Source organism: Loxodonta africana, chromosome 12 (assembly GCF_030014295.1).
Source record: "Loxodonta africana isolate mLoxAfr1 chromosome 12, mLoxAfr1.hap2, whole genome shotgun sequence".
Lineage (NCBI taxonomy): Eukaryota > Metazoa > Chordata > Mammalia > Proboscidea > Elephantidae > Loxodonta > Loxodonta africana.
In genome coordinates this window covers 90,519,378-90,545,256 of record NC_087353.1, presented here as the reverse complement: position 1 = coordinate 90,545,256, position 25,879 = coordinate 90,519,378, and the positions used below count along the sequence as shown (strand labels likewise).

Below are 25,879 nucleotides of genomic sequence, written 5' to 3'. Positions count from 1 at the left end.
GCTCCCATGCAATTGGGGGAAATGAGCTTGGTACAATGTGAAGAGTGCTCCCACAGCCCGGGGGTGGTGGAAATGAAGAGGAGGGGAACTCCCCCAAAGGGTATGTCAGGGATAAGGTGTCCCTGAACTGAGTCTGGGAGACTGAATAGGAATTTGGGGAAGGGCTTCCAGTGGAAGGAGCTGCTATGTGTGCAAAAGCTCAGAGGTAAGGGAAAGCAAGCCCTGCTCTGGGAAAGATGTTTCTTGGGAGAGCCAGGTTATAGGTCAGCAGGCAGTCAGGGAAGGACAGGAGCTGAGACAGCAGAGAGGAGGCCAGGGGATGGACCTTGGAGCACCTCAGTGGCCTTCCTCTGGGTGGAGATTTTTTTTTTTAACAGGGAGCTAGTGAAGGACTGTGTACCAGGGCAGGGTCCTGAGAGTGGTCCTTGAAGAACAGTATGAGGGTTGAATTGGAGGGAGCTGGTCTGGGCGCAAGAAAATCGGCCAGAAGCCCGTTGCCATTGACTTGGCAGGAGTCGACATTGAGTTACAGCAGGAGGATGAAATGATGGGAGCAGGGCACCAGTAAAACAGGTTAAAAAGTTTGGAGGAAGAATTCTGTGCTAACACTTCGTTTACATAATTCTTTGGTCCTCAACAGCCCATTGAATGGGATGGTCTTATTCCATTTGACAAATGGCAAAGCTAATTCAAGGAGAGGTTGAGCAGCTTGCCCAAGATTGCATAGCTAGTAAGTGCTAGAACTAGGATTTCAACCCAGGGATTGTCTTCTCCAAACATCTACTCTTACTCTCGTCAAACACCCCGCCTTGCTTCTTGTCATTATCCTCACTTGCCCGCTTTTCCTTTTCCCTTTGGATTTCACATGATAGCAGGGCAATTGTGTCCATGTTGTTTTTTATATAGCCTCCAGTGAATCACTGTGTTTTCCCCAAGGGCAGTTCTTTAAGACCATTCACCTTCTGCCAAAGGCTCTGTGACTGAAAGTGTGAAAAGTGGGTGCTCAGCTGAATGGGAGGCATCTTCCTTTTGTAGAGGCCCTAGAGCAGTCTCCATCCTGCTGCAGGCCGTCCCTCCCCCCGCCCCCGCATCTCTGCCTGCCGTCGCATAGCTGTGTCTCTGCTCTTATCCTCTCTCTGTGACCTTGATGCCCTGTTACCCTGAGGAATGGGGAACTTGGCCGCCAGATGCAAGGCTCTGGAAGGCGCTGTTCAAAAGCAACTTCCCCATATATTGCCAATGGCAGGGGCAAGTCCCAGAAGAAATTAGTTCCACTTTGCAGAAAGCTTGATATGAGTTTCCAGAAATCCTTCTCAGTGTTGCTTGGTTCTAGAAACCAAATGAATCACTTCCGGGGCATTTTGGTTCATCTTTGTCCAAATGACTCAGTACTTTTGCACATCCCACTTTCGTTTTCCCCACATGGTGGACTGAGATTGACTTCCAAAGCCTGAACCAGAGAGACTCCTGCTCCCAGTTTAGAAGTGTAGAGCCCTAATTGGAACCTTTTGTGCTCCATTCCAGGCCATGTGGTCTCTGAACTCCAGGCCTGGGCCAGCTGCTTCTCTGCACGGATACTTAGGCTTTCTGATAATTTTTTGTGCTTGAGAGTCTTTGAACAGATGCCTCTGAAGGCAGAACATCTCAGCAGCAAATGGAACTTTGGGAGCACTCCCCTTGTGTGTGATGAGAGCGCAAGATGCCTTTGTTTGATGGCACACAGTGAGCTTACAGTGGACCGGGCTAGACAGGGCTGCTGTGCTGCACCCAGTGTCTCTGGCCCTGTTGGACCACAGTGTCTTTGTGTGGAGGAAGACGGGAACCAGATCTAATTTAATGTGATCCTGAGGCGCTCTGGTGGCAGGATCAATGCGGGCTTTCTTTATGCAGAAATAGCCCTGCCATAGCAACCTGCACAACTGCATTTCAGTATCCAGAAGAGCTGTATTCAGCCGACGTGACTTCCTTTTTTTTTTTGAATGGGAAAGGGGGAGGGTATGGGAAGAAGGGCTCTGATATAAACAGTTACCAAGGAGACCCGTGTCAGAGTTGGAAAGGTTTTCTCCTTCCCTCAGTCCATACAGAAGGAGGAGGGGCGGGGGCCCAAACTGCAGGGGATCATGGGAGGTTTCCCTCTTGAGTCTTGATTCTTCCCTGCTGGAACTGCCAGATGTTGCAGTGTTCTCAGGCTTGTGGGGACAGATGTAGCCAGGGGCTTGGAGGAGAGTCCGAGAGGACTTGAGGTTGTCCAGGAGCACTTTCTGAGTTCAGAAGCCTAGTCTGCCTCTGCCCCACAAGAACTGAGTGAAGGGTGATGGAGCAGGACTTTCTACGCACAGGCTCCCTGCTGGTTTCCAGGAGAGAGCTTTAGCCTTTTTTTCCTATAAGTCCGGGAGTTGGGAGTGAGAAACCATGGGGTGTACATACTCATCTCCGCAGGAGGAGCCCACCCTGAGAAGGTCAGTCCCAGAAAACGTCTCTAGCGGCAGATTGTGTTGATGGCCTTCGGGCAAGGGGACACCTGGCACACATTCTTGAGTGTGGATGGAACTTCTTCCTGGGCAGGGACACGCTCTGGAGATGTGGAAGAGAGTGCTGTGTAGAGTTGGCCAGCAGAGTTGGGGATGTTCCTCGGGGGTTAGTTCCCCAAAGCATCTCCAGTGGGGGAGCAGGCATGGCTGAGTGTGGGTGCTGGGGTCCCCTTTGGTCATGAGTTTGCAGCCTGCAGAGGAACGGCCAACGTGGATTCTGAAAGAAGGGATTTTGGACTGGAAACTAGGGAAGCCCCAGTCACTGACTCCTTCACCTGTGAAAGATCAGGTCTGAAGTTCTCAGGTGGGGTGAAGCCAGTCAGAGCACTTGGGAGGTATGAACTTATTCTGGCTGACCAGGTGAGCTCTGCTTCTCTGAGCTTGGCAGCAGGGCTTTGGGGATGGGGAGGAAGTATCTTAGCTGCTCCCCAGGTCTAACCATAAAGAAACTTTACTGTGTTGGGGCAGTGACCTGGAGGCACAGAATCCTCCTCAGTCTTCTTGGGTTTCCCTTCCTCTCATGGACTGCTGCCTGCCCAGGCCCTTGGACATTATCTCTGGAGCCGAGGGGATAGGGTGGGAGAGTTTTTCCTTTCCCTCTTGGGCCGAAGCTAAAGAAGAGACCAAAGCTGGGCCTTCAGAAGTGCTCATGCTTCTGAGAGAAGCCTTTGCACACTGTGTCCATCTTGTAGTGTTTCAGCTGGACCTGCCTGAGGTCTCCCCTCCTCTCCCAGAGCCAGCCAGCGTGGTGTTCCTGCTCTGTGCAGATGTGGCAGGAGGCCAGACCAAGGCCCTCCAGCCCACCCACCCACCCATCTGGGCTGCCAAAGCTGAGCTCACCATCAGCATAGTCTTCATCCAGAAGGCCCTAGGCAGCCTGGGTTCTGTGGCTTTCTCTCTTGGGAGCCATTTTCAGCCTCTGAGAAGCGAGAAGCCTTTCCTGGTTTCTTCTGCTATAAGCACCTGCTCCCTTTGAGCTCCTGTGTCATATACCATCTGATTCATTCCTTTGGTTTTATCATGTGCCACCTGGGGTGTCTTTGAAATCACAGAGTAATGAAAACAGCTTCGTTCTTTCAGAGAACACTTTCTTTTCTGGAATGTTAGCAAAGTTCCAAGTGCCACGGAAGGCACTGAGAGAGGCTGTAGAGTTCGAGATGTGGAGTTTTAAATAAAAGAGATCTGAGGAGGCGGGGCGAGATGGCCTAGTAGTCAGACGCTTCCGGTGGTCCCTCTTACAACAGAGACCTGAAAAAACAAGTGAATCAATTGTATATGACAGTCTAGGAGCCCTGAACATCAAAGGCAAAGTTGAGGAATCAAACTGAGCAGCATGGGGAGGGAGAGATGGTTCAGAAGCAGCAAGGAGTTGCCAGACCTGACTCAGTGGGAACTGGCACCCTGCAGGCTGGATCCTCTGGCGTGAGTGCCATGAGGCAGGTATTGGCATTCGGGGTGCATTTGCCACATTGGGAGAGACTGAGCGGTGAAGAGTCCACTCATGCCTTCAGAATCAGTGAAAACTGGCCTCCTCGGCATAAGATAATCACTTGTGTCTAACCTATCATGCAGACCAAAAAACACCCCTTAGGAAAAAACTGTCTCCCATTTAATTGATCCCTCCCCTCTCTGCACTGGTCCTGAGCCAGCTTCAGTGATAGCTCCTTTCCCTGGGCTGGAAGTAAGACCTGTTGCGTACTCTGAGCCATTCTTCTGGCCTTGGAGAAGAAATAAATTAACAAACGGGGAAAAAATAATCTGCCAGCTCCCCTGAGTTGGGAACTCAGGGCAGAAACAGCTCCTTTGCCTAGGCACAGGCATAAGTGGTCCATGGACTTTGAATGCCTCTTACCCCTGCATAGACCTGTGTGGGCCCATTTCAGCAGCGTAGGCCCTTATTAGCACAGTATTGTAGGGTATATACCTGAAGCCTAACTTTAACTGTTTCAGCTATATGGTGGAGAGGCAAGTTTGTAACATTTGACACCACTCTGCCTATTAAGCCAGGGTCCTCACCTACTTACATCAGGGGCCTGAGGACTGGTGGCTTCACCCACTCCACCTAGACACCCTCGACAGGGGTCCAAGGATAAGTGGTGCCTCTCAGTCCTTACAGCCAACAGCATTGGTTACACATAGCCCGGCTGCAAAACCCACCCACTAGGGAACAGGGACACACTTTCCTCACAGACACTCGGGTGGTTGTCAGTCCCCTGCCTTGCTTAGTGTGTGACCCCCTACTGTAGCCAGATACCTGTGCCTGCACCACACACTTGGTGACCAACTATCTGGACACCTCAGCTAAATCCATACAAGAAAAGTAAATGGGCTCCTGGGCTCGTATACCTAGTATCAGCCCTAACCACTTGCTGACAAGACATGAGAGCATCAAAGGCACCAGTAATCAAACTAGCTCACTCAAGCAGCCTATTTGGGCATACCGAAACAAAACAAGAAGCTAGGACACAGTAAGGAAACATAAAACAAATACAATAACTTATTGATGGCTCGGAGACGACGGTCAGTATCAAATCACATAAACAGGCAGACCATGTTGGCTTCAGCAAGCTCCCACAACAAAGAATCAAGAAATCTTCCTGATGAAGAGAGCTTTCTGGAACTATCAGAGGAAGAATACAAAAGAATATACAGAGCCCTTCAAGAGATCAGGAAAGAGATCAGGCAAAATGCTGAACAAGCCAAGGAACGCACAGACATAGCATTTAGAGGAACTTAAGAAGGTTAGAGAACAGCATAATGACAAATTTAATAGTCTGCAAGAATCCATAGAGAGACAGCAAACAGAAATTCAGAAGATTAACAATAAAATTTCAGAATTAGATAACTCAATAGAAAGTCATAGGAGCAGAATTGAGGCAACGGAAGTCAGAATTAGGGAAATTGAAGGTAAAGCACTTGACACCAACATATTTGAGGAAAAATCAGATAAAAGAATTTTAAAAAATGAAGAAACTATAAGAATTATATGGGACTCTATCAAGAGAAATAACCTACGAGTGATTGGAGTACCAGAACAGGGGTAGATAACAGAAAATACAGAAAGAATTGTTGAAATTTGTTGGCAGAAAACTTCCCTGATGTTATGAAAGATGAGAATAGTCTATCCAAGATGCCCATCAAACCCCACACAAGGTAGATCCCAAAAGAAAGTAACCAAGACATAATCAAACTTGCCAAAACCAAAGATAAAGAGAATTTTAAGAGCAGCTAGGGATAAATGAAAAGTCACCTACAGAGGAGAGTCAATAAGACTAAGCTTGGACTACTCAGCAGAAACCATGCAGGCAAGAAGGCAATGGGATGATATATATAAAGCCTTAAAGGAAAAAAAATTGCCAACCAAGAATTGTATATCCAGCAAAACTGTCTCCCAGGCGAAATTAGGACATTTCCAGATAAAAAAGAGATCTAACATTTGACAGAGGGGCATGGCTTGTCCAGTCACAGGCCTATTTGGTGGCAGGGTCAGGATTTCAACCCAAGTCTCTCCTCCTAATTCATGGCTCCTCCTGTCCCCTGGTAATTTTCCACAGAGCCTGACCTTCCCAAACCTGATGTTAACCCCTTTGAAGGCACAGGTTGCCTCTTTGAAAGCTCACTCCCTCAGTGCCTGGCACAATGCCTGCCCCACACAAGCTGGCATGCATTGTCTGCGTAAGGGAGAGCAGCCTGGCACTCACAGGGCAGCAGAGTTTACCTCTTGTCTCATCCTTCAGCAAGTCTTCAAATCCACCTTCTTCAAGATGTAGCTTCTATGGAAACATTTGTTGGCTCTTTAGCTGATGTCAGGCCCTCTCAAAGGTAGGCATGGGAGCCCCTCCAAGGCCTTCTTAGTCTAACTCTGCCTGTCTCGTGCTGGGGACTTGGGACTGACTGCCCAAGAGTCTGACAAAGCACCGCAGATTGAGTGCCAGGCATCATCACGTAACCAACGTAAATACATACTCTAGTGTTTGAATTTTGGTGGCAGTGTTTTCAGCTTCTCTTTGTCTTCAGCAATATTTTCTAAGGAACCTAGAATCTGAGGGTTTGCACTCGTTGCTATAGCGTGCACTTCCCAACATGTATTAGAATGACATTTTAATACTTGATCATTGCCTAAATATGTTTTAAGAACTGCCCATCAGTGAATAGAGGCAGCAAAAAATGTGTAATAACTGAACAGTAGGAAAAAAAAAATCATCTGCTTCTGGACAAAGAATCTACTACGCTACGTTCTACAAGCTTAAGTGAATGTGTAGCACGTGGTGTGAAGACGGCATATTCATTACGCTCTAGTTTTCTGTTGCATACCTTTATAACACCCTGATATGTTGGCAGCATTGTCACGGGACTGGCCTCAGCACTTAGGAAAATCAGTTTTGCAAACTTCACATAAATAGCAGAGTACTTGATCTGCGATTTCTTCACCAGTGACTTTAAAGTGGTAAATGTGATAAATCGTTCGACAGGTTTTCCATCTGTTGGAGATACGTATCTTAAAACAATACTTAGCTAATCTGTATGAGAAAGAGCAGGAGTGGAATCTACAGACTGAAACATCAAGCTATACTTATTTCACTGAAAATACTTGATCCAACTTTTTCACTTAGTAAATTTATTAATTCTTCACACATTGTTTTAGACATATACGATGGGACACCCTTTCCTGTGTTACCATACTTGGAGTTGTGACCTAAATATGGATCAAACTGAGCATCAAGTTCAAGTAAACCCCCCAAATTTCCATTTTATGAGGACCCAGAACACTTCATTTCTTCTTCTAAAGGATAGTCTGCATTCTGTGATTGTTACAACGACAGCAACAATGTACTGCAAAACAGCTTTTCATTAGTGACGTTCTTCACTCATTTGTGTTTCTAGTTCATGAGTTAAGCCAAGACCATGTCTTTGGTTTAAGTATGACAACATACAATCTCTGTGAATTGAACTGTTTTCATGTTTATCGATCATACTGGAGTTGCGCCAATTGCGAAATCCATCTGTAGCAGATCAAGAATTAAATGATTTAGGACTGAATAGTTAGCAAACAAAACAATATACAGAGCTAACTGATGGAGACTACAGTAGCCACTCCCTCTTATAATTTTCACCATTAGCTTTGTACCCTAGAAATATATTCTGACTACAGAACCTTGTTTGTTTACCATCCAGAAGTTCTCAACACAAATTTCCAAATGGTTGGCTGTGATGTTGACAGTCACTTGGCCCTCTTTCAAAGCAGGATCTGTATTTCTGTTATTTGTGGTATCTGTAGATGTGACAATTTCAGATTCTAAAATAGTTCCACTTTCTACACTATTGTTAATTTTTTTACTACAGCAAGGAATGAGTGCAGAATTTGGGACAAATTCTGTTATATTCATATTGCTATTAGTAATTTCAGTCCTAGTGGTACTAGTACAACGATTTACACCTGTTAAACTTGAGCCTTCAAAGGAAGAAGTCTCTTTGATTCATTGAGTTTTAAAAAGGAAGTTAATTTTGGAATTGTCTTCAGGAATTCCCATATCCTTTTCTTTTTATCTTCTGCGAGCTTTCGTTTTTCAACTCCACTTAGTTGTTAATGTTTCATTTTACCTGGATATAAAATTATGTCACTTTTTAAATTTGGGTCTACTGTAGCAAATAAGGAAGCCCTGGTGGTGTAGTGGTTAAGAGCTACAGCTGCTAACCAAAAGGTCGGCAGTTCGAATCCACCAGGTGCTCCTTGGAAACCCTATGGGGCAGTTCTACTCTGTCCTGTAGGGCCGCTATGAGTTGGAATTGACTCAATGGCAGTAGGTTTGGTTTGATTTGGTAGCAAATAAATTTGAATAATTTAAAATAAGTGAAACTTATAAAATAAAATTTACATTCAAATTTGGACATTAACACAAAAATTTATATTTGAGAATTAATAAGTAAAAAAATTGATTTGGAGCCTGTCATTTTCTACAGGTCTGAGACAGTCAAAAGAGATAGTACTTACAAGGCAGCTGGAAATAATTTCATTTCTTTGTTGTATAATGTTTGTTGGCAGGCCCTTCACAGATCTGCACAAATGTTTTTCGACTTGAAATAATACTTTAAAAACTTGCACTCTGACTTTCCGTCCTTTGATGCTGCATCTTCACAGTTCACTGGACTTCTGCTAATACCCAGTAGGGGCAAGAGCAATGGCAAAGAGCGTAATACAAATACAAGGGTATGCTCAATCTGAAGACACGTTTTAGTTCGCTTTGTGCAGGACCAGATACGTCATGAGTCACATGATCATAGCACTGCTGGTGCATTCTTATGTTGTAGACGAGAGAGAATGGAATGTGAGGTTATGCTGGTCTGTCTGAATGAAAAGGAAAATACAGATGTTATCGTATACAAAATTTATAAAATGGTATCAATTTCATTTTAGTGCCCTGCAGTTCTCTTCCCCTGCAGCACTCACTTTTCCTTGTGTCTTATCTGCTTGGCATCTGTGGGTCTTTGCTTTGGACAACTGGTACCCCTGCTTTGTTGATGCCCTAAGAATGTGCTTGCCTTGCTTATTGGATAATCCTTCCCTGGTATGTGTGTGTTGTGAGTGTATGGCCTAGGGGACATACAGACTCAGGGTATGTTGTTGTTAGGTGCCATCTAGTCGGTTCCAGCTCATAGTGACCCTATGCACAACAGAACAAAAAAACTGTCCAGTCCTGTGCCATCCTCACAATCATTGCTATGTTTGAACCCATTGTTGCACCCACTTTGTCAATCCATCTCGTTGAGGGTCTTCTTTTTCACTGACCCTCCACCAAGCATGATGTCCTTGTCCAGGGACTGGTCCCTCCTGATAACATGTCTAAAGTATGTAAGATGAAGTCTCACCATCCTCACTTCCAAGGAGCACTCTGGCTGTACTTCTTCCAAGGCAGACTTGTTCATTCCTCTAGCAGTCCATGGTATATTCAATATCCTTCACGAACACCATAATTCAAAAATATCAATCTTTCTTTGGTCTTCTTTATTCATTGTCCAGCTTTCACATGCATATAAGGCAATTGAAAACACCATGGCTTGGGACTGGCACACCTTAGTTCTCACAGTGACATCTTTGGTTTTGAACACTTGAAAGAGGTCTTTTGCAGCAGATTTGCCCAATGCAATGCATCATTTGATTTCTCGGCTGTTGCTTCCATGGGCATTGATCGTGGATCCAAGTAAAATAAAATCCTTGACAACTTCAGTCCTTTCTCTGTTTATCATTGATGTTGCTTATTGTTCCAGTTGTGAAGATTTTTGTTTTCTTTGTGTTGAGGTGTAATCCATACTGAAGGCTGCAGTCTTTGATCTTCATCAGTAAGTGCTTCAAGTCCTCTTCACTTTCAGCAAGCAAGGTTGTATCATCTGCATATAACAGGTTGTTAATGAGTCTTCCACCAATCCTGATGCCACATTCTTCTTCATATAGTCCTGCTTCTCACATTATTTGCTCAGCATAGATTGAATAAGTGTGGTGAAAGGATATAACCCTGACACGCACCCTTCCTGATTTTAAACCACACAGTATGCTCTTGTTCTGTTCAAACAACTGCCCCTTGGTCTATGTACAGGTTCTTCTTGAGCACGATTAGTGTTCTGGAATTCTCGTTCTTCAAAATGTTATTTATAATTTGTTTTGATACACATAGTCAATTGCCTTTGCATAGTCAATAAAACACAGGCACACATCTTGCTGATGTTCTCTGCTTTCAGCCAAGATCCATCTGATACCAGTAATAATATCCCTCATTCCACATCCTGTTCTGAATCCGGCTTGCATTTCTGGCAGTTTCCTGAAGAGGTATTCCTGCAGCCATTTTTGAATTATCTTCAGCAACATTTTACTTGGCTAGTCCATTGTATAATTGTATACCATTTTGTCATCTGATGTGATTTTCCTATGTGTTGTAAATCTTCCCTCTATGATGTTAATGAGGTGGCATTAGGGGCAGTTATGTTAATAAGGTGGGGCTCAATCTACAAGATTATGTTGTCTTAAGCCAATCTCTTTTGCGATATACAAGAGAGAAGCGAGCAGATTTACATGGGGACCTCATACCACCAAGAAACAAGAACCAGGAGAATAATGCGTCTTTTGGACCTGGTGTCCCTGCACTGAGAAGCTCCTCAACCAGGCAAGATGGATGACAAGGACTTTCCCCTAAAGCTGGCACCCTAAATTTGGACTTCTAGCCTCCTAAGTCATAAGAGAATAAATTTCTTTTTGTTAAAGCCATCCACTTGCTGCATTTCTGTTATAGCAGCACTAGATAACTAAGACAGTGGTCTTCCTTTAGGTGTATAAATACTATCCTATCACTGAACGCTGTACTTCAGGATAGATCTTGAAATGTTCTCTTTTTGACGGTGAATGTGACACCATTCCTCTTCAGTTTGTCATTCCCATCATAGTAGACCATATGATTGCCTGATTCAGAATGGCCAATAGGAATCCAGTTTCAGCTTACTAATGCCTAGGATATTGATTTCCAGGCATTCCATTTCATTTTTGACAACTTCCTATTTTCCTTGATTCATACTCATACATTCCATAGTTCAATTATTAATGGATGTTTGCAGCTGTTCCGTTTCATTTTGTGTCATGCCACATCAGCACATGAAGGTCCCGAAAGCTTTACTCCTTCCACTTCATTAAAGTTGACTCTACTTTGAGGCAGCTCCTCCTCTTCTAGACCATGAACCTGGGTACCAGGGGCCCCAGAATTCCCTGCCCCAGAAGTCTTGAGCTTGCCGCGAGGGCCTGTGCAAGCCTCCTCCCTCGTCTGTGCTCACAGGGCTAGTGCCACCCGTGTGCAACTCTTCTGGGCCCAGTGGTAGTGAAGATGGGGTTGTTTGTGGTGGGCGTGGACAGAATGAGGACATGTGGGCCAAGATATCCAGAGACAAGACACCGTGCAGTGCAGGTTGGAGCTAGGAGAGGGAAGAGAGAGGGGGCAGGCCTGAGAGCTCTGCTAATGTTGGAGGCGGGCCTGCCTGGGAAATGCTGGAATAATGGGGTCAGTATGCCCTGTGTTCCTGGGAGGTTCTCGGGTGGAAATACCTGAGCAGTTAGGCCCTAGCTGCCTCCCCCTGACCCTTTTGGAGCTGCTGCACTGTCTGGTGCTGAGATTGGAAGCCCCTGGGGCCCTCTAGGCTGGAGGAGAGGAGAAGCTGTGGTGGCTGAGCAGGCACCAGGCCTTGTCTCCCAGGGGACCCTTTGTAATAGCTTTGGTCCTGGAACTACTAATCTAATAAAAACCTAAAACCCAACCCAGTGCCTAGTGGGCCCTTAAATATGAAACTTCTGATACATTTATCTTTATTAAAATTACATGTTTAAACAGCTCCGCAAAGGCATCCACCCTTAAAAGAAGTCTTCACCTGCATCAGTTTTCCCTCAGACTCCAGACCTTTAGCCCTGACAGATATCACTTTTAGGTAGTTATGATGATTATGCAAGTGTATTTTGGTGCTCCCTTTTCTTATTTCCTCATTTTATTACACTTTTTTATGCATGGGAGGCCATAGGATGTAGTGGAAAGAACAAAAAAACCTGGAGTCAGACTCTGATTGAGTCCTTGGCCTTTGTGACCCTGCACAAGTAATACAAACAGGCCTCCGTTAACTCATCTGTAAAATGGGCATTCAGAGTCACGCCTTTGGGGAGGGGCTGCTTTGTGCCAGGGATTTCATCTCTGTGACCTCATGTAACATTTTACACCCCCAGCCATGGATTTGCCTATCTCCAAGAGCCCTCCTGGCTGTTGATGTGGTTGCAGGCTGCCACCATGAGCACGTGGCCCCTAGGCTGGCGGACTGAAGAAGGCAGGGAGGCCGGTGAGCTCCAGAGGGCCCCTAGAGCCCAGATGGGGAAGGGGATAGATAGAGGCCAGCCCCAGCCCAGCCCAGCCCAGCCCTCTCTGGGCTCCCTCACACCTCCTTGAGACCTCATTGAATCCTGTTTTGCCCTGCTTTGATCCCATTCATGGCCCATCCATGTTCCTTGAAAAACACATCTCCTGGTCGGGCTTGTTTAATTGGAAATTGAAATCACCTTGACTGCTCTGTGAAAAGAAACCCTAATAAATGACATAAGTGTAGAGGAGGTCAGTCATCAGCTGACTTCTGAAAAAAATTGGGAATACTTAGCAGTTAATGTGCACATAGCCACCATCGTTCCCCTGTACCACAACTCTTGTTTGCGGACTCTGTGGCATCCCTCTGACCACCCAGAGCCCCTGGATCCTGTGATATGGCTGTGGTATGGCAGTGAGGTGGCCAAGTAAGGGACTGTAGCTCTTCTCAGCACAATAGCAACAGCCACCAGTTGCGAAGGACACGCTCTACTGGGTCCTTGATATCTTTTTACTTTGACCCTTGCAAAAGCCTCCGAAGTGGAGTTTGTTATTTTCATTTTCTAGTTGAGGAACAGCTGGTTGTGAACTCACACGTGGGTCTGCCTGACTCCAAAGCTTGGCTTGGTGCCTGGTGCCTCCCAGACCTAGCTGAGAGTCTTGGAAGTGAGAAAAAGTGGCTTTTGAGATACATATATATATAGTTTAAGTGTAAAGTTTGTATTGATACAAAATATCTACACAAAAGTGCGTATGTGCCTCACAAGTATGAACAGATATGTGTAATCACCATCCAGATCAAAAAGCAGATCATGCCAGAAGTCCCCTTCCTGTCCCCTCTCTCCTAACCCTAAAAGGTAACCACTATCCTGAATTCTGTCCCCGTAGGTTAGCTTTGCCCGTGTTTGAACTTTATGTAATGGAATCTTGTAGTATGGACTCTTGTCTATCTGGCTTCTTTCACTCAGCCTCATGTTTACGAGATTTATTCACATGTAGTAACAGTTTATTCTTTTCCATTGCTGCAGTAGAGAACATTTCACCGTAGGAATATACCGCAGGTTACTAATTCATTCTACTGCCGATGGACATTCAGATTATTTACTGTTTCACCTGTTACGACTAACGCAACTATGAACATTTGGTCTTTTGATGCACGTGTATGTATGTGTTCTGTTAGATATGTAGCCAAGGAGTCAAGCTGTGTTATAGCCCACCTAGAGCAAAGGAGAATGAACGCCAAAGACACAAGGAAAATATGAGCCCAAGAGAATAAAAGGGCCACATAAACCAGAGACTCCATCAGCCTGAGACCAGAAGAACTGCATGGTGCCTGGCTACCACTAATGACTGCCCTGACAGGGAACACAACAGAGAATCACTGATGTTGCAGGAGAAAAGTGGGATGCCGACCTCAAATTCTAGTAAAAATACCAGACTTAATAGTCTGACTGAGACTGGAGGGACCCCAGAGGTCATGGCCCCCATACTCTCCGTTAGCCCAAAACTAAAACCAGTTCCCGAAGCCAACTCTTCAGTCAAAGATTAGACTGGACTATAAGACATAAAATGATACTGGTGAGGCATGTGCTTCTTAGCTCAAGTAGACACATGAGACTATGTGGGCAGCTTCTGTCTGGAGGCGAGATGAGAAGTCAGAGGGGGACAGGAGCTGGTTGAATGGACACGGGGAATACAGGGTGGAGAGAAGGAGTGTGCTTTCACATTGTAGGGAGAGCAACTAGGGTCATATAACGATGTGTATGTAAGTTTTTGTATGAGAGACTGACTTGAATTGTAAACTTAGAGCATGATAAAAAAAAAAAAAAAAAAGCTTGGTTATAGGGTAAGTTCAAGTTCTGTTTTAGAAGATGCTGCCAAACAGTTTTCCAGAGTCGTCGTGTCCTATCACATTACCACCACCAGCATATGGGATTCTAGTTGCTGCATGTCTTCACTGTTGATGTGATGCTGTCAGTCTTTCTCGTTTTAGCTATTTTAATATTCTAATAATACAGCTGTTTGTGGTTTTAATTTAACTAATAATGTCTAATACCTCTCCATATGTGTATTGGCTGTTAAGATACCATCTTTAGAAAGTGTCTGTCATGGATTGAATTGTGTCCCACAAAAATGTATGTCAGCTTGGTTAGGCCATGATTCCCAGTAGAACTGCCCTATACTATTTCCAAGGCTGTAATCTTTACGGAAGCAAACTGCCACATCTTTCTCCCATAGAACGGATGGCGGGCTTGGACCGCTGACCTTTCAATTCACAGCTGAGTGCTTTAACCACTGCACCACCAGGGCTCCTTGGTTGTCATTTAGGGAGTGGGATGTAAGTCAGTGCATCTGAGTATGGTTTGCGGAGGGGTGGAGCGGGAGAGGCAGGGGACAGACTCTGAAGGGTCGTGGGAACCATTGAACGTTTTAGAGTGGCGCCAGATGGCGGCATGGTCGGTTTGTATTTAGGAGACTCCTGGTTGCTGTATGAAGCAGGGACTGGAGGTTAAAGGCAGAGGTGAGACGAGGCTGTGGTCCCTCATTAGCTGTGGATGGTGTGGGAAGGAGTAGTGAACACTTTGAGTCTTCTTTGAGGCAAACAGGTTTGTATCTGTTGGGGGGGGCAGGCAGGTGTTGGTGTTGCAAGAGGCCCAGAAGCTGCTGGCAGGAGGCCTAGGAGCCCTGGTCCTGCCTCTTCCAGCCCCGATACTGGACCAGAGGCCAGCTGCTGGCTTAGTCACTGGGGAGGGACACGGGGCAGAGCTGGAATGTCCCTCCGTGTGCTGCCACGACACCTGCATCTCACACCCATCGAACACTTGTGTTTTTCAGGACCTCCTCGGCCAAAGAGAGCAGCTTTGTGGAAAAGATGAAGAAGACGGTGAGCGTGCTCTGTGTTTTTGCCCTTCACAGTGTGTCTTGGCCCTGGTGGTTGTGCAGGGGAGTCCATCAGAAGGCCAGCTTTGCTGGACAGGAGGAGTCCCCTGGTAAGGAGAGGGCGGTGAGAACTGAGCGGGGCTGGCACCCTGTGTGTGCAGCCTTGGCTAACCAAAGCCCAAAGCTGCTTTGCTGTTGCTGAGAAGGTTTGCTTTGTTTTTTGAATGTTTCCTTCTCGAACAAACCACATTATACAATAGACCCTCCCTCTAACTCATGATGTCGTCCCTTCTTTTCCCTTCCATTCCGGGCCCTGTCCCCCAGCAGAGTAAATCTCACATAGCTGTGGTCATTGCGCAGCTGCAATTGTATCTCTGTTTGTTTTTAATTATTCAGTTTTCTGAGCGGGTACTACATTCACATGGTTAAAAGCCAAAGCAAACTATTCCGTAAAAAGCCTTCCCCGTATCCTTGTCACCCATAACCCAGTTCCCACGTAGAGTAATTGCTCTTGGTGTTCTGTGTAGCCTTCTAGAGCTTCTTTACACACATGGAAATGGAAACAAGGAAGATTCCTATTTTATACTTTTTTTAAAAGACACCAAAGGTGGCGTATTATATAGACTGTTAAATGTTCCTTGCTTTTTTTTTTCTTGATACTTTAGAGACATTTCCATATCAATACAAAGATACCGTCCTCATTCTTTATTACAGCTTCATAAATCTCACGGTATGGATATATGGATGGAGTGTCATTTATTTTAACACTGCTCTGTTAATGGGCACATGGGACATTTCTGCTCTTTTGCTCTTACAAATAATGTTGCCATGAATATTGAGATCAATTTGCATATTTGCAAATCTGTCTATATATATATATATATAAAAAAAAATCTCAGAAGGCAATTGTTAGATTAAAAGATACTTGCATTTGTAATTGTGATAGAGGCTGCCAAGTTGCCCTTCTCAGGAGTTACGCCATGGTACGCTCTCGTTAGCAATGTGCGAGAAACCCTGTTTCCCCACAGCCTTGCCAATTGTTTATCAAATGTTTGGATTTTTGCCATTTTTCTAGGTTAAAAAATTATTTTCTCAGTGTAGATTTAATTTGCCTTTTTCTTATAAATGATGTTAAGCAGATTTTCTTATGTTAGATGGCATTTATTTTTTTCCTTTTTTGTAAATTCTGTATTCAAATATTTTGCCCTTTTTTCCGTTGGGATTGATCTTTCTCAAAGAACACTTTAAATTCATTAGGGAGATTAATCCCTTGTCTGTGATATGAGCTGAAAACATTTTCCCAGTTAATGGTTTGTCTTTTGACTTGGCTCATGGTGTTTTTGTGCATGTAAAAGTTACATAGTTAACTTTCTTTTTATGGCTTCTGGACTTTGAGCCATAGTTTCAAAGACCTTTCAAAAGACCACCCGAAAGATATAAAGGAATTCTTCTATATTTTCTTCTAGTGCTTTTATGGTTTCGTTTTTGGTATTTAAAATTTGATCTATTGGGAAATTATCCTGGTGTTAAGGTTTGAGATACAGATCCAACTCTATTTTTTTACACAGCTGTCTAAATACCCTGTAATAGAGTCCATCTTTTCCTTACTAGTCAGAAATGCCATCTTTATCCTGCAGAGTACATCCATGTATATTTGAGTCTATTTCCATATCCTATTTTAGTTCTATGATCTAGCTGTCTGCTTATATGCACTATCATACTACTTTAATTATTGAAATTGTATATAATTCACTTACCCTACAATTCACCCATTTAAAGTATACAGTTGAGCAGTTTTTTAGCAGTCAACTCACAAGCATGGTCATGTGCAGCCATCACCACACCTCTAGAACATATCACCCCAAAAGAAACCTGTGTACCCCCTTAGCAGTCAACTCACACACCACCACACCTCCCCCAGTTCTAAAACCAAAAAAACCAAACCCATTGCTGTCAAGTTGGTTCCAACTCATAGCAACCCTATAGGACAGAGTAGAACTGCCCCATAGGGTTTCCAAGGCTGTACATCTTCGGGATGCAGACTGCCACCTTTTTCTCCCCCGGAGGGGCTGGTGTGTTTCATCCACTGACCATTCGGTTAGCAGCGGAATACTTTAACCGCCACGCCACCAGGGCTTCTTCCCCCAGTCCTGGGTAACCATTAATCTACTTTTTGTCTCTTCAGAACAGGGCTTCGAGCCTGCTTTAGAGTTGCTTATTATTGGTGTTTCGGGCAACTGGAGTCATACAACATGTGATCCTTTGAGGCTGGCCTCTTTCACTTAGCGTAATATGTTCAAGGGTCAGCCGTGTTGTAGCATGTATCAGCACTTCATTCCTTTTAATGGCCAAACAATATTCCATTGTGTGGATTTAGATTTATTTATATCATAAATTAGGGCTCCTAGCATTGTCTGTATGTTTTCTTTCATGATCTTTATAGTTTTAGGCTTTGCATTTAGGTCTTTGATCCATTTTGAGTTAGTTTTTGTGTATGGGGTGAGGTATGGATCCTGTTTCATTTTTCAGCAAATGGATATCCAATTTTGCAAGCACCATTTGTTGAAGAGACTAACTCTTCCCCATTTAATAGACTTCGACCCTTTGTTGAAGATCAGGTGTCCATTGTTGTTAGGTGCCGTTGAGTCGGAAACCCTGTCCCATAGGGTTTCCAAAGAGCGGCTGGTAGATTTGAACTGCCGACCTTTTGCAGAGCTCTTAACCACTGTGCCACCAGGGCTCCATGGGTGAATGGATTTATTTCTGGGTTCTCAATTTTGCTCCATTCATCTGTGTGTATGCCATTGTACCAGCACCAGGCTCTTTTGACTACTCTAGCTATATAGTAGTTTCTGAGATCAGGTAGTTTGAGGCCTCCTATATTTTGTTCTTTTTTCAGTAATGTTTTACTTATCCAAGGGCTCTTTCTTTCCCATATAAAGTTGGTGATTGGTTTTTCCATCTCATTAATGCTATTGGAATTTGAATCAGAATTGTAGTGTATCTGTAGATTGCTTTGGGTAGTGTTGACATTTTCATGAGCATGGTATATTTTTCCACTTACAAAGGTCTCTTGGTTTCTTGCAGTAGTATTTTGTAGTTTTCTTCGTATAAGTCTTTTATGTTTATGTCCCTAGTTAGTTTATTCTTAAGTATTTTATCTTTTGAGAGGCTATTGTAAATGGTACTGTTTTCCCGATTTCCTTTTTGGAGTTCTCTTTGTTAGTATAGAGGAATCCAACTGATTTTTGCATGTTGATCTTGTACCCTGTCACTTTGCTGAATCCTTCTATTAGTTCCAGTAGCTTTCTTATGGATCCTATGGAGTTTTCTGTGTATAGGATCATATCATCTGCAAACACGGATGGTTTTACTTCTTCCTTACCAGTTTGGATGCCTTTATTTCCCTTTCTTGTCTTATCGCTTTAGCTAGGACTTGCAGGACAATGTTGAATAAGGGCGATGATAAAGGGCATCCTTGTCTCATTCCCATTCTCAGAAGGAATGCTTTCTGTCTTTCTTCATGGTCAGTAACGTTGGTTGCTGGTTTTGTGTATGTGCCCTTAATTATGTTGAGGAATTTTGCTTCTGTTCCAATTTTGGTGAGAGTTTTTATCAGGAATGCATGTTGGACTTTATCAAACGCTTTTTCTGCATTGACTGAGATGATCATCTGATTCTTTTCCTTTATTTATTTGGTGGATTATGTTGATTGATTTTCTAATGTTGAACCATCCTTGCGTTCCTGGTATGAATCCCACTTGGTCATGATGTATTATTTTTTCGATATGCTGTGGGTTTCTCTTGGCAAGAATTTTGTTGAGAATTTTTACATCAATATTCATGAGGGATATTAGTTTATAATTTTCTTTTTTAGTGGTATCTGTGCCTGGCTTTGGTATCAGGGCTATGCTGGCTTTGTAGAATGAATTCAGGAGTATTCCTTCTTTTCTGTCTCTGAAATAGTTTGAGTAGTATTAATGTGAGCTCTTTGAATGTGCGGTAGAATTCTCGAGTGAAGCCCTCTGAACCAGAACTTTTTTTGTTGGGAGTTTTTTTTAATTACCTATTCAGTATCTGCTTTTGCTATGGGTGCAGTCAGATTTTCTACCTCTGTTTGTGTTAGTTTAGGTAGTTAGTGTGTTACTAGGAATTTGTCCACTTCCTCTAGGTTTTCGAATTTGTTGGAGTATAATTTTTCATAGTATTCTGTTATGATCCATTTTATTTCAGTTGATCCTGTTGTGATGTCACCTGATTTCTTATTTAGGTTTATTTGCATCTTCTCCTTTTTTTCTTTGCCATTTTGGCCAGTGGTTGTCAATTTTATTGATCCTTTCAAAGAATCAGCTTCTAGTCTTGTTGTTTCAGCTGTTTTTGTTAATTATTTTCTTCCTTCTGGTGGCTCTGGGCTTCTTGTTCCTCTTTTTCTATTTGTTTGAGTTGTAAGGTTTAGGTATTGTTTTTGGCCCTTTATTCTTTTTTGATGTGTGCATTTATTTCTATCAGTTGGCCTCTGAGCACTGCTTTTTGCTGTGTCCCAAAGGTTTTAGTGTGTTTTATTTTCATTCTTACTTGAGTCTAGGAATTTTTTAAATTTCATTTTTAATTTCTTCTATTACCCAGTGGTTTTTAAGCATGGCATTGTTTAGTTTCCATATATTTTATTTTTTTCTTTGTTCTTCCTGTTACTGATTTCTAATTTTATAGTGTTTTGATTTGAGAGATGCTTTGTATTATTTTAATATTTTTTAATTTATTGAGGCCTGCTTTGTGGCCTAGGATATGCTCTATTCTGAAGAATGACCCATGTTTGCTAGAAAAGAATGTGTGCTGTGCTGTTGTTAGGTGGAGTGCTCTGTGTATGTCTGTGAGATCAGTTTGGTTGATTGTGCAGTTTAGATCTCGTGTGTCTTTGTTGAGTCTTTTGAGTTATTCCGTCCTCATTGAAAGTGGAGTGTTAAGACCTCCTGCTGTTATTGTAGAACAGTCTGTTTCTCTTCATTTCTGCTAGCATTTGTTTTATGTATTTTGGTGAGCTGTCATTGCATACATAGGTATTTGCTATGGTTATGTCCTCTTGGTGGCTTGATCCTGTCATCATTACATAATGTCCTTCCTTGTCTCTTATGATGAAGTTTGATTTAAAGTCTATTTTATCAGAGATTGATATTACCACTCCTGCTCTTTTTTTTGGTTACTGTGCGCTTGATAAATTTTTTTCCATCCTTTGATTTTTTTTTATGACTTTGTGTCTAAGGTATGTCTCCTGTAGGGAACCTATTGATGGGTCATGTTTTTTTTATCCATTCTTCCATTTTCTGTCTCCTGAGTAGTACATTTAACCCATTTACATTCAGTGTGATCATTGATAGATATGAATTTACTGCTGTCATTTTGTTATGCTTTTTCCCCCCTGTGGTATTGAGAGTTTCTTAGTTCTGCATAATTTTCTGTGCTGAGTTCTATTTGTTTGTGGATTTTCTTTTCTTCGTGTTTGTCGATTTTGTGTTTACTCAGTCTTTTTGATTTTCTCTATTTTTGGTGGATAGATTTGTTCATTTTTTTTGTGGTTACTGTGAGGTTAACCTTTATCATCCTATGTTTAAAACAGTCTGTTATTTTTAGATATTGCTTTGACTTCCTCTCCATGTGGAAGTTCTGCAACTACACCATTCATTCCCCCTTTTTTGTTTTGAATTTGTCGTCAATTTCAGATTGACATCTCTGGTTCCTTGTTTTCAGTTCTGTAGCTTTATTTTATTTTGAGGTTTCTCTTTCTCGGTTGGCATCTTGGTGATGCTGTCGTGTGGCTTACTCTTGGGTTGTCTGCTGTTGTTGGTTCTCTATCCAAAGGACTCTCTTTAATATTTATTGTAAGGATGGTCTAGTTTTTTTTCAAATTCCCTTAATTTTTGTTTATCTGGGAATGTCGTAATTTTGCCATCATATTTGAGAGACAGTTTTGCTGGGTATATGATTCTTGGTTGGCAATTCTTTTCTTTCAGAGTTTTATAGATGTCATCCTGTTACCTTATTGCCTGCTTTATTGGAGTCCCTTTGTAGGTAATATTTTGTTTTTCCTGAACTGCTCTCAGAAGTTTTTCTTTGTCTTTGGACTTGGAAAGTTTGATTATGATATTTCTTGGTGACTTTCTTTTGGGGTCTATCCTGTACAGGGTTGAGCTTCTTGAATGGAAATCTTCTCATCTTTCATGATATTAGGGAAGTATTCTTCAAGAAAATCTTCAAAAATTCTCTCTGCTTTTTTTGTTTCCTCCTGTTCTGGGATTCCTGTCATGCGTAAATTATTCCTCTTCATAGCATCCCACATAACTCTTAGGCTTGCTTCATTTTTTTCCGTTCTTTTTTCTGATCCTCAAACAAATTGGTATCAAGGGATTTGTTCTGTAATTCACTAATTCCTTCTTCCATTGTTTCAGTTTTCTTTTCTGTATCCTTCCATTGAGTTATATATTTGATATTTCATTGTTAATCTTCTGGATTTCTATTTGCTGTTTTTGTATGATTTCTAATAGTCTATTTAATTTGTCATTTTGTTCTTATATTGTTTGCTGAATCTTCTAGGGTTTTGTCTGTGCTTTCTTTGATCTCTTTGAGGGCTTTATATATAAGCTGTTGAATTCTTTACCAGGTAGTTCCATTACCATCTCTTCGTCAGGAAGGTTTTCAGCCCCTTTATTTTGGTCATTTGGTTGAACGTCTTGTTTTGTATCTTTATATAATTTGATATTGTGTGCTGTCTCAGTCATTAAGGTGTTGTTTTATTTATTTATGATTTTTGTTTTGATTTGATTTATCAGTGTGGGTTGGTTGGGTGTGCTTCAGTGATCGTCTGGCAACAAAGGGGCATTCACTTTTGGCCCCCAGTTGGACAGGGCAATCAATGGGCAGCCGAAGAGTAGGTGAGAGAAAGAAAAAAAAACGGAGGGTTCATCTAATGCTCCATGCTTGCCACCCACCCTGCTAGTCAGGTACTGCTGTTGGAAAGTCACCCTATCTCTGTTCCTGGCTCCCTCCCTACTCTGTGTTTGCAAGGATGCCTGAAGCTGTCATCCTCCTTCCTGTACTTTTCCTCCTTAACTCCAGTTCATGTCCTTCTCACCTTGCTTCACCCTGGGTATGTCAGTACAGTTTCTCAGTCTTCTGTTGGGAGTTCTGTAATGTTTTCATCCTGTGCTCTTCACTCAGGGTTGCTGCTGGCTTTGTCTCCAAATGGCCCCGCTGTGCTGGGCTGTCTCTCCGTATCTTTCCCTGTTTACTACTGTTGTTCAGTTTCTCTTTCCAGTCGGTGTTTGTTCCAATTCTGTATCCTTTCATTTGATGCTCAGGGTTCCAGGATTGCAATCTGTATCTGTTTCACTTTGTTTCTTGGGTCTTTGCTGTAGAGGGACGGCCTGGTGCATCTGACTAGACCGCCATCTTGAATCTGGTTCCTGCATCCATCTCTTAACATCTTATAAGCTGGAAACTAGGCCTGGGAACTCGGAGTCTGGCTGCCAAAACCACCAGAAATACCCAGGAAGCTGAAGCTTGGGCGCTAGAATGCTACTGCAGAGAAACCTTATGTCTACATAAAGGGACAGGAAGGTAGCTTTTGCCTCACTTCTTCCAAATCCTGCAAAATACATCCAGTTGGTAGGACTTCATTTACATTCAGAACCCTAGCTGCAAGGGAACCTGGGATATAGAGTTTGGGGCTTTTTAGTAGCTGCTATAGAAGGCACAGTAGAAGGAGGGCAGAATGCAGATCATGTGAGCCAATGCATAATACCTTTCCCTGTTGCCATAATCTTTTATAGTGAACATGTATTACGTTTATAATCAACCAAAAACTGATTTTGAAAAAACTCACCCATAATTTCCCATTTAGAGACTCTTGGTATATTTCTTGCCATTTTTTCTTTGTTCATGTGTATTTGTAAACAAAATATATATATAACTGGATTATAGTATACAGTATACATACTGTTTGGTTACTTTCTTTTTACTTAACGTTATGTGTTTTTTCCCGTTATTAAAAAACATGTCAAAAGTGTTACCTTGAACAGCTGCATGTATAAGATTACCTTGAGGACTCCAGCTGGCTGTGCAGTAAGATGCTAGCCCCAGCAATGCTTTAGAAAGAACTTTAAGCCTGGAAGAAAAGAGGACGCTCTTGGGAGGGCCCTGTCCACCTGACCCAGCCCAGTGGTGTCCGTTGGAGCCTCTGGTGAAGCCCGTGGTTCCTTGGGCTCCTCACAAGCTTGCGTCTGGCCTTTCATAGGGGAGGAACATCATCGTGTTCTATGGCTCCCAGACGGGGACCGCCGAGGAATTTGCCAACCGCCTATCCAAAGACGCCCACCGCTATGGGATGCGAGGCATGGCAGCAGACCCTGAGGAGTATGACCTGGTAAGCTACCCCAGACACTCTGGCCCCCTCCTCATACCTCTTCCAGTCAGAGTTAAAGCATTAAGCTATTCATCTCTGGATCATAGGAGGGGCTTAAAGGGCTTAAGTTAGCCAAAGGAGTAAACAGGAATGGGTGTCTCTTTTCATTTGTTCTAACAGACAAGTGGTATCAAGTTTAAGGGCATTAAGAACTTCTCGTCCAGGTCCAGCAAGCCTGGAGATGAGCCCACATGTGTCTGCCTCCAGTACTGCTCACACCCAGCCTTGGTGTTCTCCACGCTGTGGACTTTACCAGGTTCTGGGCAGTTGTAGGATTGAGTGAGGCTTGAAAAATTAAAGAGTCTTAGAAGGTCGGAGAGGATCTATGCTCCCCACACCCCCACCCCCAAAATGCAGTGGAAAGGGAACCAGATTGGGAGTCAGGGGATCTAGGGCCTAAGCCCACTCTGCCCTGACTGCCTACATGACCCTGGGCAAATTCCCGCCGCATGTGTGCCTCCTTCCTCGCCTACAAATAAGGCATTGGACTGGATGGCCTCTGAGAATTCTTCAGTTTTGCTTGAAATGAGGCAGCTGCTCTCCCCTTCGGGCCCTACAGGACTGTCTACAGAACCAAGCCCTTGTGTCCTGGTCCCTGCTTCACCTGGCCTCCATCACCCCCTTAGCCTTGATCTGAGGGCTGTGGGGGCAGGCTTGCTCCTTACAACCCCCAGGCGCACCCTGCCCATTCTCCATCCTGGCATTGGTGCCCTCTGCCCTTCCCCTCATGTGGATGTGGCTATCCAAAGTGAAGGAAACTTAAGGCAGGCCACCTGCCTGCTTCTGGCTCAGGAGGACGAAGGGAGTGGCAGCCAGGCTGGTGGTTCCAGATGGCAGCAGTGGTCAGGAAAGAGGGAGCTGACCCTTAGGTGCCCAGGAGGAGAAGGGGTGGCAGGGAGCAGGTGGTGTGGAAAGAAGCCCCAGGGTTTGCCTTCCCACTCTGCTCTGATGGAGGTCATTGCCAGTCATTGCCTGGGGTAACTGAAGGACACGCCAGACATCCTGTCCTCAAACCAGCTCTCTGCTGAGCCAGCTGCCTCCTGCACATGCCACTCCATCTCCCATACCAAGCCTGTCGTCCCCGCCTGCTCACCTCCCCTGCCCTGGGGGTCTTGGTGGCAGACACCACCACCCACCCAGCTCTAGACATGGGTTTTTAAATTGGATGAACAATTGGTTAGGCTCTAGTAGGATCTACAGCCATGCTGTGCCTCAGGGACTTTGTGGAATGAAGGTTTTCTCAGGGCCTGAGTGCCAGCAAGCGGCAGAACCTAGCCTGTTCTCTGCCTTTGCCCTGCCCACACGCCGAGCTCTCACCATTGCTATCCCTGCCTGCTCTTGAAATGCACCCACCGCCCCTTGATCCTTACAAACTTCTAATTGTCCATCTAACCTGGCTCAAACATCATCCTCCTCTCTGAAGCCCTCCCGGACCCATTGTTGCACCTTCCAAAAAGATGGAATGGTTCCCTCGTTCCAACCCCGCCCCGTGCCCAGAACATCCCTGGTCATGAGCTGCCAGAGGGCAGGCCTGGGCTCACGCAACTGCACCCCATGGCTGGGGTAGACCTGAGCAGGGCAGGCGCCATCATGGTCAGCGGCCGGTCCCTGCCTCTGTCTCTCCAGGCCGACCTGAGCAGCCTGGCCGAGATAGACAACTCCCTGGCAGTTTTCTGCATGGCGACCTATGGTGAGGGGGACCCCACCGACAATGCCCAGGACTTCTATGACTGGCTGCAGGAGGCTGATGTGGACCTCTCTGGGGTCAAGTATGCGGTGAGTCACCCCTGTCTTTCCTCCACTGGCTTCCTGTAGGCCCATGGCATGTGCTGCACCTCCCCTGGGAGTCCTCCAGCTCTTCACCTGTTCTGATCAGCTAGGGCAGGCAGAGGTGTCAGGACAGGAGGCGGCAAGCTGAGAGCCTGACAGGGAGCTCATGAGTGGGCGCCCCAGGCTGCTCGTGGCCACACTCCTGTATCTGGGGGTCCTCTTCTGCCCTGGACCCCAGCAACTAAGAGAGCTTCTCCTCTGGTGTCACAGCCCCAGTTTGTTCCAGGGGGTATTTGTGGCTAGAGACCAAAGGCAGAAAAGGTGTGTCAGGGTGACCAAGAGATATGGCTGGACAAGGAGAGCTGAAG

General features: G+C 44.2%; 1 protein-coding gene across 13 annotated transcripts in view; it reads left to right on the top strand.

Moving 5' to 3' along the window:
- LOC100658233 (NADPH--cytochrome P450 reductase) overlaps positions 1-25,879 on the top strand; it is a 90,365-nt gene that overhangs the window by 57,842 nt on the left and 6,644 nt on the right. For all 13 annotated transcript variants that reach the window (XM_010596241.3, XM_010596240.3, XM_003416597.4 and 10 more), the window contains 3 exons: positions 15,242-15,290; positions 23,574-23,702; positions 25,368-25,517. In XM_010596241.3, coding sequence (XP_010594543.1) covers positions 15,242-15,290; positions 23,574-23,702; positions 25,368-25,517 — 328 coding nt within the window. The remainder of the gene's footprint in view (positions 1-15,241; positions 15,291-23,573; positions 23,703-25,367; positions 25,518-25,879) is intronic.